General features: G+C 42.9%; 1 protein-coding gene across 1 annotated transcript; it reads left to right on the plus strand.

Moving 5' to 3' along the window:
• Window positions 1-2,029: 2,029 nt before the first annotated feature.
• Window positions 2,030-9,420, plus strand: TMEM45A (transmembrane protein 45A). Its single transcript, XM_075171653.1, has 5 exons — window positions 2,030-2,219; window positions 4,423-4,635; window positions 5,378-5,562; window positions 7,769-7,914; window positions 9,327-9,420. The coding sequence occupies exons 1-5, from the start codon at window positions 2,030-2,032 to the stop codon at window positions 9,418-9,420; spliced, it is 828 nt and encodes a 275-aa protein (XP_075027754.1).
• The last annotated feature ends 7,001 nt before the right edge of the window (window positions 9,421-16,421 follow it).

Here is a 16,421-nt window from a genome sequence, read left to right on the forward strand (position 1 = left end):
GCCACCTCCTCCTCCTGCCCTGCCCAGCCCACGCTCAGCTCACAAGCAGGCTAATTTGGCCCCACTAACACGTGCTCAGCCCCAGGGAGGTTTAGAGCTTAATTCAGCGTTTTGTGAGCGGAGATGGAGGTGGTCATCACCATCCTGGTGGCTGGGGTGCCCGTGCTGAAAGCCACCTGCCGGGTCTGCCGCCGCTCGCTCCTCCTCTCGGCTTTGGCTGCTCTGATCTGAGGCAAAGCTCCCCACAACAGCTCTGGGCATGGCACCCTTGCTTTTCTTCTTGACGGAAGACAAGTGGCATGCAGGAGCCCTTCCCCACACAGCAGAAATCCCAAACGGAATCCTTTACCTTTCATAAGAATACGTAAACTTGTCCCTCATTCCCCCTTTGGCTGCCCCACGGCTGGCAGGCGCTGCTTCCCCGGGAGCCTTCCCCGGGCTCGGTGCAGCCCCCTCGGCACGCTTTCCCTCCAGGCTTCGATATGCAGATGCCAGCACTGGCAATACCTGCAAGGACACATCCAGAAACGGGCTTGCTTGGGCAACCAGTATCACATTTCCCTTTTCTTGTACTTCAGCAATACTTCCCTAGAAATTAGCTAAGGGGAGTTTTATCCAGGGAAAGCTTTCAAAGCTCACCCTTCTGCAGCCCTTACGGTGGGAGAAATCATCTCTGGAAGAGGAGGGGACGGGCAGCAGGGCAGGACCCTCTTCAGCATCCCTGTTTAAATCACAGCCTGCCTCGTGCTATGCATGAACAGTCGTTTTTATTTTCTTCTCCTTTGTGGCTATATAGGTCACCTCTCCTCATGCAGTTGGGTAATAGTCTTATGGCAGCTTCAGGACCTGTGCATGTGGAAAAGTTTTTCTCTTCCCAAAAAAAAATAAAATTAATGTTTTCAGTGGAGTTTAGCCTCCAGAAATAGGAGAGGGCTCACGCTACGTGACTAGACAGCATTACGTGAACCATCTGCAAGTACTCCATGGCCCACAAGCCACAGTTTAAAACTTCTTATGCAGAGCTGACCATAGGAAATACTTACTGAAAAGAAAAATATAGCAGAGCCTCCATGTTCTATTCATAACCAGATGGCTCCAGTGTAGTTTGGTGATCGGATTTTTAAGTCACCAACAATAATAACAGAAAGTACAGATTGCCAGTGCTTCTAAAGTGGTTATTCTTGATTGTTGCCTGTGCAAAGATTTAGTATGCCTTTGGGTCACAATGCACAACAGCTCAGTTTATAATAACTTAAAGAAAAATTGCACTTTAATGTTAGAACTGTCATTTTAATGAAGAAGCTAAATTAACTCTCCTAAGAGTTGGGATGATGACCGGAATTACTCGGTTTTATTAATGGCACTGCTTTTAAATGACTGTATAACACTGACCAACTAATAACCTTACCCCTCAGTGCACTCGATGTACTTGATAATACGTATCTAGTTGTGGGTGCATAATTCACCTATCAAATACTGAGAATGACTTAAGGTTTGTAAATCGTAACGAGACGTCCGGATTGAAATACAAAATACAAATTATTAATGAATAGTTACCCATCGGATCTGTATATGATTGATTTTTCCTTCAGTCAGGTATTGTCTTGATTTCTGTTTGTGGAGTAAAGAAACATAAAACCCCCTCTAAAGGTGAAAGAACCAAACTGTGAATATTCATGTTCTCTTTTTTGTTAGTTCAACTCCAACAGCATGACATAGTGTACGATGGCTTTTTTTCTCTTAACTTGCCAACTGCCAGCTTTGCATTTCAGGTCAGCTGCTTTGCAGTTGGGTCTCTTACTCTTGTTCTGCAAAGCTATGAAACTGGGGAGACTGGTTGGGTGTTTTGAATAGCCAGTGAAGATAAGTACCTAAATTTATTTTTAAATAAAGCATCAGTACTCAATTCAGTGACACCCTTTTGATCTATGAAAGGAGATACTTTAAAATTATAACCACAGAATTCCCCTACTATTCCCATAATCGATCTGCATTTGTTTCACCTTCAGGTATCTCCTAGCAGAAAACCATGGGCAATTTCAAAGGGCATGCCCTCCCTGGAAGCTTTTTCCTTCTTTTTGGCTTGTGGTGGTCAGTGAAGTATCCACTGAAGTACGCCTGTCGAAGAAACAAGAACGCTTGCTACCTTGGTTCCAGGGCAGGATTTCAGCGCCTGGAGTTTGTTGAGGGGATCATCAAAGCTGTCTTTGCCCTGATTGGTAAGTAAGGGGGACTCGGGGCAGACAACAAAAAGGCTGTGCCTTTCAACACCTTTTTTTTTTTAGATTTCGTTCTCTGATAAAACAAATCTCATTGTGTTTTGGTATTTTGTCCTTTAAACACCGTGAATCTAAGAACTAGTGGGGCTACTGCTATTAATCACATAGTTACGACTGTGACGTGGTTTCCATCCATAGCGCTCTTCTGGAGCTTCTGTAAGGTCTCCTGACTAATTCACGGCTGGTCCAGCTGAGTGTTCATATGCTCTTCACTACTTCAGGGAGGGAGATAAGATATTTGGGCAAGGGGCTCTCTGATGCAGACCGGGAGCACCAGACTCCGGGGGCATTGCTTTTCCATGTTGAATCCAGCCACCTCAGATGTCGGTAGACTCCACTGAGTTATTGATAAAATCTGTAAATGCAGATGCTTCTTCATTAATGTCATTCAAAAGTGAAAATAGTCACAAAGAAAGACTGAACTCCGGAGCTTATTGCTGCAGGACTGTTGCGACGGGTGGGGGTGGAGGGCTGTTTCTCCTTCTGTGTGGACTGGCCTGGGTACAAACCCACGGGGATGGTTTAGAGAGCTGTGCAGCCGACTGGAAGTGCCTAGTTCTTGTTTACATTCCAGCAGGCTGTGTGTTAGCAATTTACCTTTCTAGAGTAAGTAAGCTAAATAACAGGGGACCTGGGGAGCTCAGCACATGTGGCTCTCAAGTTGAAAAGGATCTTAATTTTCAGGATTTTTAGATTTTTAGATTCTATCTATCTACTCTTCTTTAGATGCTCAGAGTAGCCTGGTTTCTAAGCAAGGTGCAGGCTGTGCCAAAATCTTTTTCTTGCTTTTCCTTCCCCTCTGGGAGTTGTATCAGTTAAGATACATCAGCACTGAAGTGATGTTGTGTGTACAGTATACACTTTGCTATGTCTTAAAAAATTATCAAAACCTAAATAATAGCATTCATTTTGAGGTGTGAGTGAGGACATCTTTCCCACAAATCTCCCAGTCAGTGTCTGGAGTTTGTTGGGCAGCTAAACCACTCATCTAGCGTTTTTATTTTCACCCTGAAACAAAAAAACTATTATTTTAACGTATGGTAATTTCAATTCCAGTCAAAAACATAGACAAGAAAGCCTGGCAAGGACAAACAGTAAAAGCAGCAGAAGGAGTAAAACCTGCTGTTTCTGTGTTAGGAAAACTTGAAATAAAGGTGGAAAAACACTGCATTTGCTCTGCAGCATATCTACTTATACAGCAGGATGCTGGCCCACGCTCTATAAACAATATAATTAACGTTAAAGTTTTAAAAGCATAACATCTCTTAAACTCTTCCCAAACTTCACTGATCATATAAAGTATCTAAAAGCAGCTTTCCCCTTGCTGGAATACTGCAGCTAGTTAGCAAGACACCGAGGGGCCAAGGTAAGGGAGGCGATGGAGCAGCAATTCAAATACTAACTCGGTATACATTCTCATGGGACCTTTAATAACTCTGCACGGTGGAGGGATTTCCTTTTATGGCTTTTTAGGAAAAAATCCCCTTTGAATTAAGAGTCTGAACTCTGCCATCCTGCATATTGCAGGGGACTGAAATGGTAAATCTTTCTTTTGGGGACTTTAGCATGTGTTATACTCATGTTTGAACCACTGGGAAAGGCAGCTGAAAAATTCAGGCAGTGGACTACTACAATAGCAATTGTTTTTTAAAAAAAGCAGCATAGAATAGCTGTCTCCATTTTCACTGCTGGAAACTGCAAGATGCAAATAGTCCCACCAGGAGTGAAGCTGAAGCCTGGTTTCCTCTGGCTTTCTCCTTTTCAGATTATGTGATGCTTAATATATGCTTGAGCTCACTCTGTGGTCTTTCCCTCAGCAAAGCAACTTATTTCATCTGTCCTCCACGCACTGCCTATTTTCTTGAAAATTTGTATAAAACTAATATCTTTGAAGCTTCTGCATTTTCACTCGAATTTGGACAACATGTTAAAAACTTTATTGGGAATGGCTGAACTGGGCAGAAGGGAGCAAAACATAGCAATCACCCAGAGCAATCCTCAGGCAGCCAGACTAAACTCCAAATCGACTGGCGTTATGCTGCATGGGGATATATTGTTGCCTCTATTGTTTGTATAAAGACTTATCATCAGTCTATACTTTAAGCACCAGGACAAATAGTTATACTTCTCGTTTCATGCACAGGAATGGTGGCCGAGCAGTTTGTTCCCGATGGACCTCATCTGAAGTTGTATAATTATGAGGAAAAGCACTGGGATCACTTGATGAACTGGCAACATGCCACCATGTACCTCTTCTATGGCATCTCAGGGTTGGTTGACATCGTGGCTCACGGGACCAACGCATTGCCAGTGGCCATGGACAGGATGATGCTTTCCTTAGCAGTGTTTATTGAAGGTCAGTCTCCCGCTCCCTGCAGAGGCGCGTGTGAAACTTGCAGAGGGGTATCAGTTGTTGGCCTGGGAATCTCAAATCAGCCTCAGAGAATGAGCCTACGGGAGCTGGACATTTAACTCCCTGAAATGCTTAAAAAAGATCAGTCTTGGCCCTCCTTAAACTGCCGAGGGTTTGTCTGCACTGCAGCCCAGAGCATGATCATGCATTGTAGAGGTGTACCTGTGCTTTCCTAACTGGCTCAGATAGCAACAGCAATGTTATGAAAATAGCAGCACAAGCCTGTTTTGGGTAAGTGCTCAGTAGCTCAGGCACGTGCTTCAATGTATGCACTGACATGGTACGCAACTTGTTAGCTAAAGCCAGTGTGAGTGCATTTACCTGCACAGCAATCGCATGTTGGAATTGCACTGGAGACACATTCAATTTATGTCTTCTGTATGCACAGTATATCTCATAGCATCCCTCTTGTTACACTGCAGAGACAGACGAATGAGACTTTTTGTTGATGTGTTTTAAAGGAAAGGTGACAGAGCTGCAGCTTCCCATGCAATTTCCTGGTCCGAGCTCTAGAGTGGGAGTACACAGTACGTAGGCATCAGTCTTAAAAAATTGCTCTCAGTTCACCTGAGAAGGTGATATTGGCATAAAGAGAAATGCTAAAGGTTCACTGTTTTCTAAAAGCAGATGCAGGGTCATTACAAGGGAAGAAAATATCTTAAACTGATCACTTAATTTATTGCAGGTTTTCTCTTTTGCTACCATCTTCATGGGAGAGCCATGCTGGATGTTCATGTGCACCAGTTATTGCTGTTTGCTATCTTTGGAGCTGCTGTTTGTATATTTCTGGAAGTTTTCTTCCGTGGCAGTATTGTGCTAGAGATGCTCCGTACAAGCCTCTGCATATTACAAGGCAGCTGGTTCTGGCAGGTAGGTCACTTTTCTGCCTTAGAAATTTCTTCCTTCACCAAAATTAGTAATTTACCCCTTTGCAGATGTTTCACAGGTGATATAATATGCCTTTTAAACATGGACCTCAAAGGACTGATAGAAAACAATGCACTCTTAATGTCCCTTTAAAGAGATAGAAGAATTTATCATATCTGTTTTACAGACGAAGAAGCCGTTTTACTTCTAGTGTCTTTTATTGGAATCAATAAAAAAGCTAAGGTGGTTTTGTTGAGCTCCCCCTTGTGACTGAACATCCCCTCTGATCTCTGTAACATCCTGTTCAAAATCCGCCGCCAAATGGCAGTGATTTTACAGCCCGGCAATATATGCTGCTCTTTACGAAGATAGTCCCACTCTCAGCTGCCGGAGCAGTGAGTAAATGCCCAGCGGAGCACTGGAGAACTGAGGCAAAGCACCCATTGACATTGCGTGAAGAGGAACGAAGGCGCAAATTATCTTTCATGTTGGCTGCCTTCTTCTACTTTCTAAAAAGCATTTCAACGGCGGCAACCGAGGTTTAAAAAGTATTTGAGCTCCCGATTCGCATTAAGAGATTGAGTGATGTAAAGCCCCCTGCTTTTCCAGTGTTCGGGAAATTGAGCAGAAGAAGTAACAGCCCGAACTTTTGTATTTCAGGGATGTGGGTCCCAAAAGGACTCTTCAAAATGTAGCTGCCATGCCTTCACTTACTTACGATTCTATCCAATTGATAGATATTTGATAGCAACCCTTTCTCTGCTGTCAAACAAGACAGAGAATTTAATGAATTGCTGCGATCTTGTAACAAAGAAATAGGAGCACTAGTGCCGATGCGTGTTTCATCTTATAGTGGAGAACTGAGGTCACTCCAGTGATTTTTCTTTCCGGCATGTCTAGACTGGCTTCCCTTTTTTATATGCTGGCCAGACACGATTAATAAAAACGTTTGCTGTTCCTTAGGAGAACTGGACACTCAGCACCAAATCAAATATTTAAATACTTGCTCTGGCAAGAAGACAGACCTCCGAAATGGCAGTATTTTTCTATAAGTGAACTCAAGAACCTGGTGCTACAGCACTCGGTGGTTTATTTTCTTGTTTGTAAAACTTTTCTTCGGTGATTTAAGAAGCTTTACTAAGAGGAATTAGATGCAACCATTTATTCTTTGTTGTCTGCCTAGTTTAATTTTAGACCAAGTTATTTCTTTAGCTCTGGAGACAATGTGGTTTTTGTTTCAAAGTAAAAAATTGAAGAACTAAAAATACAAGAGATTTAAGTGTGGCTTTTTTCACATCCGCATCAGACTTCAACCGTATGTGTGACTGAAAACCACATACTGGCTGCCGCATGACAAATTTGTAAAAGGTAAAAGGACTTTCTTCCTGACCATCCACACCCTCATTCATTGAATTCTCTGCATGGAAATGCAAAATGCACTCCTCCCCTCCTCCTTCCTCTCCTCCTCTTCCCAACTCCTAAATTCTCAGCTAAACTGCTGAGCAGTGACTTTGAAGAGTATTTGGCAGTAGAGGACTGATACTTGTCAAGGCAGACCCCTGTGTAGCCATGGGATTACTAGTTTCCCAGCTTATGCATTAATCTGAATTTGATCTTTCCCAGCTCTGAATAAACAAATCAGCTATATATTTCACACAAACTTATAGCCTTGGGTGAGAAAGCTCCATTTTTATGTAATTTCAAAACCTGACCTTTTCCCCGGATGACCCAGAAGAAATGGACTTATGGCTTGCCTTTATTTATTAAGTTATTACTCATCTTCTGAACCACGTAACACATTCCCAGACGCTGTTGGGAAGAAGCGAGTCAGTGCAAATGGCCGGGCAGGTTTGCTGGTTGGTGATGTGCTTGCAGTTCAGACCATACATGGCTGAGCACCAGCCCCTTTCCTTACAGTACGTAATCGTGATCGCTGCAGGACTTGTTGGGCCGGCTCCTTAATTCGCTGGGCAAGACCAGGGGGTCTCTACGACTGGCTCTGCATCTTCAAAGGCATTTCTGCACAAAACTGTGTAAAATGATCCATTGCATCTGAGTGTGACTTCAAAATTGTTTTTATAATAATCACAGAAATAATCAGCACTATAAGAAAATGAAATGTCTGCCTTGTGATGGGTAGTATAATACATGATACGGCATAGGACATACGTCAAATTACGTTTGCTAAATATCTTTTATTTTATTACAGATTGGGTTTGTGCTTTATCCTCCAAATGGAAGCCCAGAGTGGAATCAGACAGATCATACTAATATGATGTTCCTGACCATGTGCTATTGCTGGCATTACGCCTTTGCTTTTCTTATACTTGCAGTGAATTACACAATCGTCAGCTGGTAAGTTACTTGAAACACTAAAACGTTGGAGACCTTTCTAATTAGTCTAGCAGGAGCTTTATTTTAGAAAAGTTTCACTGACAAATCAAAAGGTTTCCACAGAGTAATTAATTGTCCTGCAAGGTAGTATAAAAATAGATATTGGTAATCAATGAAGACAACATGACTCATTGCTTCAACAGAAAGGGGAAAAACATTCATAAAGTACAGCTCAGACAGCATAATGCTTCTCACACAAAATGAGCTCTTTTTGATAGTCTTCCATATTTGTAAGTGCATAAAAGTTTACAAGGAGGAGAGACCTTTTTTCCTACAACATCTTCTCTCCCAGTGCTCATCTCCACTAATTCCAAGTGGCTTAGTCAGCAGTTTTCATGACTTAACTTTGCATATTATTGGACAGGTTTCATTGCTAGCAATTTCATGTGATTAGACCTGATTTCTTTTTCACTAGCCAGTTTCACCCCCTAATTTCTAACGTTAGCCCTTTTCCTTGCCACCCAGTGCCAATTTTGACCAAATTCCAACTGCAGAGTTAACGTGGTTGTAAAAATGAGCCTGATTCTGCCATGTGTGATCACCTTCTGCCTGCAGGACCTTACCAAGCCTTTGCCTGCATGGTCCTAAACACGCTTCTCACCCCTCGCTTTACCCCTACCATCCTAACAGCCTTATTTAATCATGCTTTGGCCATATGTAGTTCTTGCAGTCTTGCTTTGCACCGAGGAGGTGCCATGTCTTTTTGGATCTCAGTCCAAAAGGCACTGACACTCAAGGCTGCGTAACTGGTTTGTTGTGTAAAGGATGGCAGCTATAGAGAAGGCGACAGCAATCTTACACCCCTTCTGATGCTGGGAAGGGCGGCTGCTGCAGCGTCAGACAAGCCCCGCCAGGTTGATCGCAGCACGCCGCGCCGAGTTCCTGTCCGTGGGGAGCTTAGCCAGAATCACTCTTCTTCACAGCTTTATAGTACTCTTCCAAGTGAACACACAATGCTGTACCTGCACAACATTGAAGTTTCTAGATGTTACGCTGAGGTTTGCTTAAGATGTACGCTCTTAGATGTGTCCATAGGAACAAGCTCTTACAAGCAGTACATGCAGGTGGTATTGTTAAAGGCAGCACATACTAATGTCACGGTACGTGCTCGCATTGTATAGAAGTCACTCATGCTAAAATATAGGTAGCTACTATTAAGGCCTGGGGTTAAATTCCGCCCAGAGTCTGCTTGAAATCACCATCTCCTCTTCACAATGTCTTCCACGGTGGCTCACTTCAAGTCTTTATAAATCAATCATCCTAATTCCCCGATGAGATGCAAGAGTTTTTAAACAGTTTTTTACCATGTAAAAATGGCCAGATGAGCCTATGAGTTACTATTGACAACTCTTCTTTTCTGTTGTTGTTTCCAGGGCAGTTCGTTCAAAGGTTAAACAGTCCCAGTCCATGGAAATGGGATTACTGAAAACATCTGAACGAGATCAGGAGTCAGAGGATGAAATTTAGTATGAATATGGCTTGACTAGTTTACCTGCTCTACCATTTGGCTAATTGATACCTCATTTCCAGATTTGTTTGCCATCTTATTCATTCTTTACAACAACTCGCTATGCAAATATCATCCCCCAAGTACTGTCTACATCTACACAGTTACATCTTCACTTGCAGAGGGTAAGCTTGGTATCGATTTGTGGTGGTTGCACTAGTACCTTGCTTGTCACATGCTTCGAAGAAAACCAGACTAATATTAGACAGACTTGGACTGGATCAGGTGGCATGATGAAGTCTGTGTGTTTGCCTCATTAAAAGCTAAGCAAAATGTTTTCCAGCTGCTGCTGAACGGACTGCTAAGTTTTCATAATTAGGGCATCCAAATAAGCGTGTTTGTTGCCCTGCAAGTAACTGTGCATAAATAACTGTGCAGACCTGGAAAACAGTAGAACAAGATAAAAAAACAGAGTCTTGCAGCTGTCTTGTATCACACCTTTGTGTCTCTGCTTGTGCCTTTATGTTAAATGGAAAGAACTACTCATTGCAAACCCATTCAGCGTCTCCTTGAAGAGCGTGCAGTGTGTTCACTCCCACAGAGACACTACCAAGCTTGGTAGGAGGACCAAAGAGGTGCATGATGATCAAAAGCCACTGCAGTTATTCATTTTCATGCCTAGATAGTCCTGCCTCTTTGCTATCATTTGATTTTGAAAGGCAGTGAAATGACTCTGCTTTCCCTCAGCGCATGGAGAAACTTCTTTTCCAGAAAGGCCGAGGGGTGTCCAGTGGGGCAGCGCCCAGTCGCAAAGCCAGTTTCTTTCCCAAAGTTATTTCCTTTCCTTTGGTGGAATTTGGTTGAATTTCAGCAGGGTTCGTAGCAGACACGTAACTGGACCCAGCACCTGGGTCAGGAGCTGGTAGTGTTGACCTGCGGGCAGGACGAGACAGATTTGCGTCCTTTTCCCTGTGTCACCCCCGCAAGCGCCGGGCAGCCTGCACAGTGCTGCATGGTGAGCTGTGGGAGGGCAGATGTTGCCTTCATGGTAGCTCCATGCCCAGCTAGCCACAGTGTTGAGTGACTTAAAAAAAACAATTTTTAATTGTATTTATTTTCTCCACTAAAGCTGAAGTCTTGATCCAGTGAAAAACAGAGTGCGCTCCCCAGTGTGCAGTGTTGCTTGGGATGTGCTCCAACCTCAACAAAAGGGAAATAACTGATACGTGGCAAAAGACATCAGAAAATGATGTTGTATATAAGCACACTGCTCCTACAGAGCGGACTTTTGAAGCATCGCTCTGGCTCTAATACATCTTTCGAAAGACTTGCATGGGCAGCTGGGCAGGAGGGAGCGCTTGCTGCACCACTGCGTGTATGCTCTGCTTTCCAGAGGACTGAGCACGGGATGCATGCCGGTGGCCATGGGCTGTTTTACATATCTGTCAGTGGTAAGGTGATCATTCAGGAAAACAGCCCTTCCCTTTAGAACACGTTCTAAAAATATTATTTTCTCATTATTTTCAGAAACAGGCTAGTGCAGGACAACAAATTCTGTTCAAATAGTACCAGTGTGTCGGGTTTGGTGCTGCAGAAGTGTGTTCCTTCTATTATTCGAATCTTTTCAGATGCTGGTAAGGGAATGCAGAGCTGGACTCTGTTAGATGAACGAGAGCTGTAGGATCTGGTCCCTCTACTTTTGAGTTTCCCCTATATTTTTTTCAATGTGAACCAGAAAAATTAGTACCATAAAATTATTAATTGCAGTAAGCTGATTGCTTAAAAAGATAGGCAATAAAATAGTTTGTAGCTCAAAGGGATGCCAGGACTCAGAGAAAAAATTAAAGGCTTTTTCTAAAGCTATTTCACCTCCAATGCAACATACACATTCACTTCATCTTTAGGACCCACCTTTTACCTTCTCTTTTTCAAGGAGCACCTTCCTTAGCTGCACATGCTCTTAATGTTGAATTTTAGACCACCAGTCTTATCAATGCCTTTCCAAAACCAGTGAGGTTGTTTATTCTGAAGATCTTCAGAAAGTACTTTGCTTCTCATAGACAGAAACAATGCAAGTTTCTTCACTGCTTTTCTTGACAAATTATATTTAATACTGTACAAATATTAAGGTGCTGTATCTCTAAACTAAAGGGATAACCTAAGCAGGAAGAAAAGCATGATAAACTGGCTGAGCTTTGATATCTCTTCTTACAAGACTTCAGTTGGTAATTTTTGAAAATTATTTTAGATCTTTGCCAAGTATTGTGAAGTGACACTTGTAACCAGGTGTCAGATTATCCAGATGAGTCTACTTTAGAAAGCAAGAATAGTTGGCTCACAGACATTTCTATGTGTAGAAAGGTAAAATGGGAAACTGCAGATGCGTAGCCAAAGATCACCACTTTTTTTACTAATTGTTTGCCCTTCTTCAATGCCTTTCTCTGAAGGGCCTTGGAGATTCTGGCAAACCTTAATGAAGTCTGTCTCAAGACATTCTTGTAAGCTAGGTATGAGTAAGGAATTTTTGTAGCTCCGTGTCTCAGCTTTGCAGTGGTCTCACTGTAAACTCTGAATTAATTGATATTTACTCTGCTCTGCAAATCTAAGACTTGAGTTTCATTACTGTGGTTCCATTAAAATCAGATTTTCTGTTGGCATAAGCCAGAAGGAAGATCCACGGCTTTGCTGAGGAGCTTGCCTGCTAATTGCAGCAGGGATACATTGGCCAAATGCAGCGTGTCATCACACCCAGCCATAATCTTACCTTCACTGCGCCACATCACTCTTGTCTCTAAATTGTTGGGATTTTTTTAAAAAACAGAATTTTTTTCCTGTTAGCATGGTTGGGGTATAAAGCTTCTGCAGTGCTGGGCAGCGAAGATGATGGTAATGTATCCAAGAGAACTTGGGGATTATTACAAAAGTCTGTTGTGATAAGGCAAAATTAGTTGATGAAGTGAGCCTCGTGGGATTCAGTAACCTGAGCGAGCTGTAAATGTGGAGGGCGCTTAGCAAACTCTCCTTTTGAAAAATCTGCTTTTTCAGAAACAAAAAGTGCCAGTACTCGAACACGATGGCCAGAAGAGTGGCTGCCTGCCGCGGTTCCTCTTGTGACCGCCTCAGCCTGGTGGCTCTGGCTCGGTCCTTACCTGCGCCCGGGCATTAGCCCAGCAGCGGCTGTAGGTCTGCGTGTTTTCTTGGGAGAAAACCTGAGCAGGACTCAGCCTGCTGAGAGGTATCATCACCTGTATCTCCCTCCGTCTCCCTGCTGTGAATCTCCCATAAACAATCAAAGAACTGGACGAACAAGCCCATCAGCTGGTTTTGGTGCAACCATGCTTAGCAAAGATGCCTTTAAAGAAGCCCAACCTGGAGGCTAATGCAGTCTGTGACACAGAACTGTAGGGCAGGCTTCTTACAAAAACTCTCTCTTTGTGTAAGAGAAGGTGGCATTGCATTATTAAGCCTGAAGAAAGGCAAGGAAAAACAGATCCTGAAGCCTCAAAGAAACAGTAGTCTCTTGGATTTAATTTTTGATACTTACAGTATCAAAGTGAGTCAGTGTCATAGTGGGGGTTTGTGCCTGATGTATTTTTGGTGCCACAAAGGAAAGAAACACTCTGTTTCAGGGTGGGTTTTTGCTACACAATGCTTTTTTCTCAAGCATTGTTCAAAAGAGATGCCCAGGGACAGTAAGGTACCTATTACCATGAAAAAGGTACAACCTTCGGCATTTCACTAGCAACAGATTTTGCTTGAGTTGAATGAGTGGAGGGAAGTCTGACAAGTTTACAAACGCCACTGAGAAAAAGGTAGCTGCTCTCAAAAAAATTTAAATTATTGTTAAATATCGGTGCCTTTGAAAAACTATATGGTAGTTTATAATAGACAAGATATGCCTGTAATTTTATTTAAATAAAATTGATTTATTCATACAAGATGTCTGTCATGTTTACAGGGGAAAAAATATAACCATTTATGTGGGAGGATGAGGTGGGATAGACATGTTACTCTCACAGCCCACCCAAACATTTGAACAAGTTGCACTCGAATTCAGGAAAGGTCAGTGCTGCCTTGTCAAATTCCTTTGATTCTATTATTTAATTGTAATTTACAACACAGGTGAAAACAACCCTTTTTGAGGTCTGGGCAGTAGAGCTTCACAGATCCACAAAAGTCAAATGCTATGGAAAAAGGAGATCCCAGACTTGGATCTGGTCTCCTGTGTTATCCATGATGGAGCAGCCAGCAAGCCAAGTAAACAGAACTGCATGAACGGGATCTTTATGCTTTGGCAAGCCTAATAATAAAAATATTTAGGATTTTATTTGACTTTGCTCCCTTTTTCCTTTAAAGAAAAGAACAAAAACCTTCTGCTGTAAGATGAAAATGCATTCTGAAAGAAAAAACTGAGGTACTTGAAGAAATGTTGGCAATTACAGATTTTGTCCTCTTCATATTTTTCACCAGTTTCTAAAATTAAAACTAGTGACCATACCTGACAAAAAGTAGCAAATAATTTTGGCCACTTTCAGACTGCATTTTGGGGATAAATTGATTATTCACTAAAGATTACAGTCCCATGGCTTACTTTCTTCATTTCATGGGTGTGACACCACTTTGCTACATATTTGACAGAGAGTGTTTTTTTGTCAGCTGTGGAGAACTTTGGGTAGGATGCACTTACCTGTACATAAGAAAACTTCTATATTTCTCCAGGACCAGCTAAGGGAGAGAAAGTCAGCACTTCCCAATTTCCCATTTCATCTGGTTGCTCACAAATCTGAAAGAGTCGCATAAGACTTCTGAAAACTACCAGTCAGAAACTTTAAAAATCTAGAAGTAGCTTTAAATCAACCAATTGGGGAATCAACCAGGTTGCATTAGAAAATCAAATGCACCAATGTCACCGTATCCCCTGGGGTTGGGGCTGGGGTCAGCTATCTCGAACCACATCGCCAGCGTTGACTACTGACTCTCATGGTTGACCTCAAGGAAAAGCTGCTGACAGGCTGCATGCCCCACCCCATTTGGGCAATTGTGTAAAATGCACGTTTTGGCATTGGCTCAGCTTCAGTGTGTGGCAGAAGCTTGGCCGACAATGGAAAGGTGTTTCCACTCGTGGGGACGACTCAGGACCTCACAGTTGCATTGGTGTTGGGGTGAGGCATGGAAGGAGGTACTCATGCACGGTATGGGGAGCCTGGTCTTGGGACGGTGTTACCTGAGCCCAAGAGAGCTCGCTCAATGCTGTCAGCGGGCTGCAAAGGAGTCAGTAGCTCAAAGGAAAGGAGGCTGAAGCCACCCCCTGGACAACCAGGGAACAAGATGTCCTGGGGGGAAAAAGAGCATCTCCGAGCTGGCAGCTTAAAGGCAAGGCTGCTCCCGGGTCCCCGACCACACTGCCGGGTGAACCTTCACTAGCATTTTAGTCTGGATCAAGAGAGCACTTTGGACGTCACCCGCTCGCCCTAACTTAAGTGCCAAGGTTTGCACCACGGAGAGGAGTCAAAGCGTGGGAGCTGGAGTCCTTTCACAGGAAACAAAGTTTGATGGTGCTCTCCAGCATTGCGCCTCGTGTGCTCCAAGCACAAATGGGCATCTGCATCCCTGGGACAAAACTAGAGTCCCAAAATGCCTGTAGCATGGAACGGTTGTGCTGAAGAGGTCTACTCCTTTGGCACCACCGATAGAGGCACACGCATGGTTAAGGTAAGGAGTTTGTCTGACAGGAGGGAAGGAACCCCTTAAAGTTTTATCATGAGGATAAATGGGTTAAATGTGGCTTTCTCGCATTTACGTTATCTGCATCTCTGTAAAGCTTAGTAACTGTGGTATTTGTTCTATACTCTGTAAATAAATACTTTTTTTCCCTTGTATCTAAACCTAGCTTGAACTAAGAGTAAATTTGGCAGCAAGGAATTTCAATCCTACAAGTTCATTCATCCTTAAAATTGAGGCGCTAAAAAACTTTGGTGTATTTGGTACCTTAATGCCTTCCTCCCACATGGTTCAGTTCCTCTGAACTACAGCAGTTGGGGTAGGAGTTACTCGTACAGAAGTCGGTGGAAGAAAACAGAATAGTTTTTTATCCAAAAAGCCCTTTAGCATGTGCAGTAGTGGTAGCAACCCTGACTCCCAAGGACTGCGCAACAACAGCACATCTGTTAAAAGGGAGAAAGACAACTGGAAAACTGCTGGGCACTTGCCTTTAAAATCTGTTCTAGGTAAAATATGTGCTTGCTCAAAATATGTGGGAGTAAAAAGCCTAATATTTGTCAAATAAGGCATAACTAGTCCTCAGTTGAGTTTTTCAGAACAGTAATTTCTAACACCTTGCTATGTAATTGTTCCAGTTCATGGATTTCTATATTTGATATACTTCTTGGATTGAAAATACATTAAAAAAGTAGTTGAAAAACATAATTGTAAATACTACAGCATACTTTGCAATTTGATTCAGAAAGAAAGCTCTTGCACATAGACCACTGCCATTTAATGACAAAACATTCTGCAGGGGATGGTACCTAAGAGGTCAATGTCACAGTAAGGGCATGAAATTGGAGCAGAAATTGTTATGTCTACATACTGTGGTTACCAGCCATTGCCTCCCTGAGGAGGAGAAAGAAGAAATGGAAAATAGACTGCAGATCTATACCACTGAATAGCAATTAAGCAACTAGAAATCACTCCCAGCACTTCCCCCTCTATGGGAGGGGAAGCTGCATTCATGGTATATGGCATTCCAGTCTGCCTCCAGGGTTATTTACCAGGGACAAGGTTCTCAGACACACTCTGGGATTTTTATGGCTCCTGTGCGGCAGCCCCAGAAGCAGTAATGCCGATTTCCCACTCCCGATGGGAATGACAGCAGGAGTGAAAGCTTGCACTGCTTTGCTGGAATTTTACTGGTTTGTGACTCCAACTCAGCCAGATGCAGTTGACACATAAAAAAAAGTCAAAGATGGTGTTTACTGCTGGCACCGCACTTTATTCAGCTTGAAAACAAGAAAGAAAGGAA

Source organism: Calonectris borealis, chromosome 1 (genome assembly GCF_964195595.1).
Source record: "Calonectris borealis chromosome 1, bCalBor7.hap1.2, whole genome shotgun sequence".
In the NCBI taxonomy this organism is placed as follows: domain Eukaryota; kingdom Metazoa; phylum Chordata; class Aves; order Procellariiformes; family Procellariidae; genus Calonectris; species Calonectris borealis.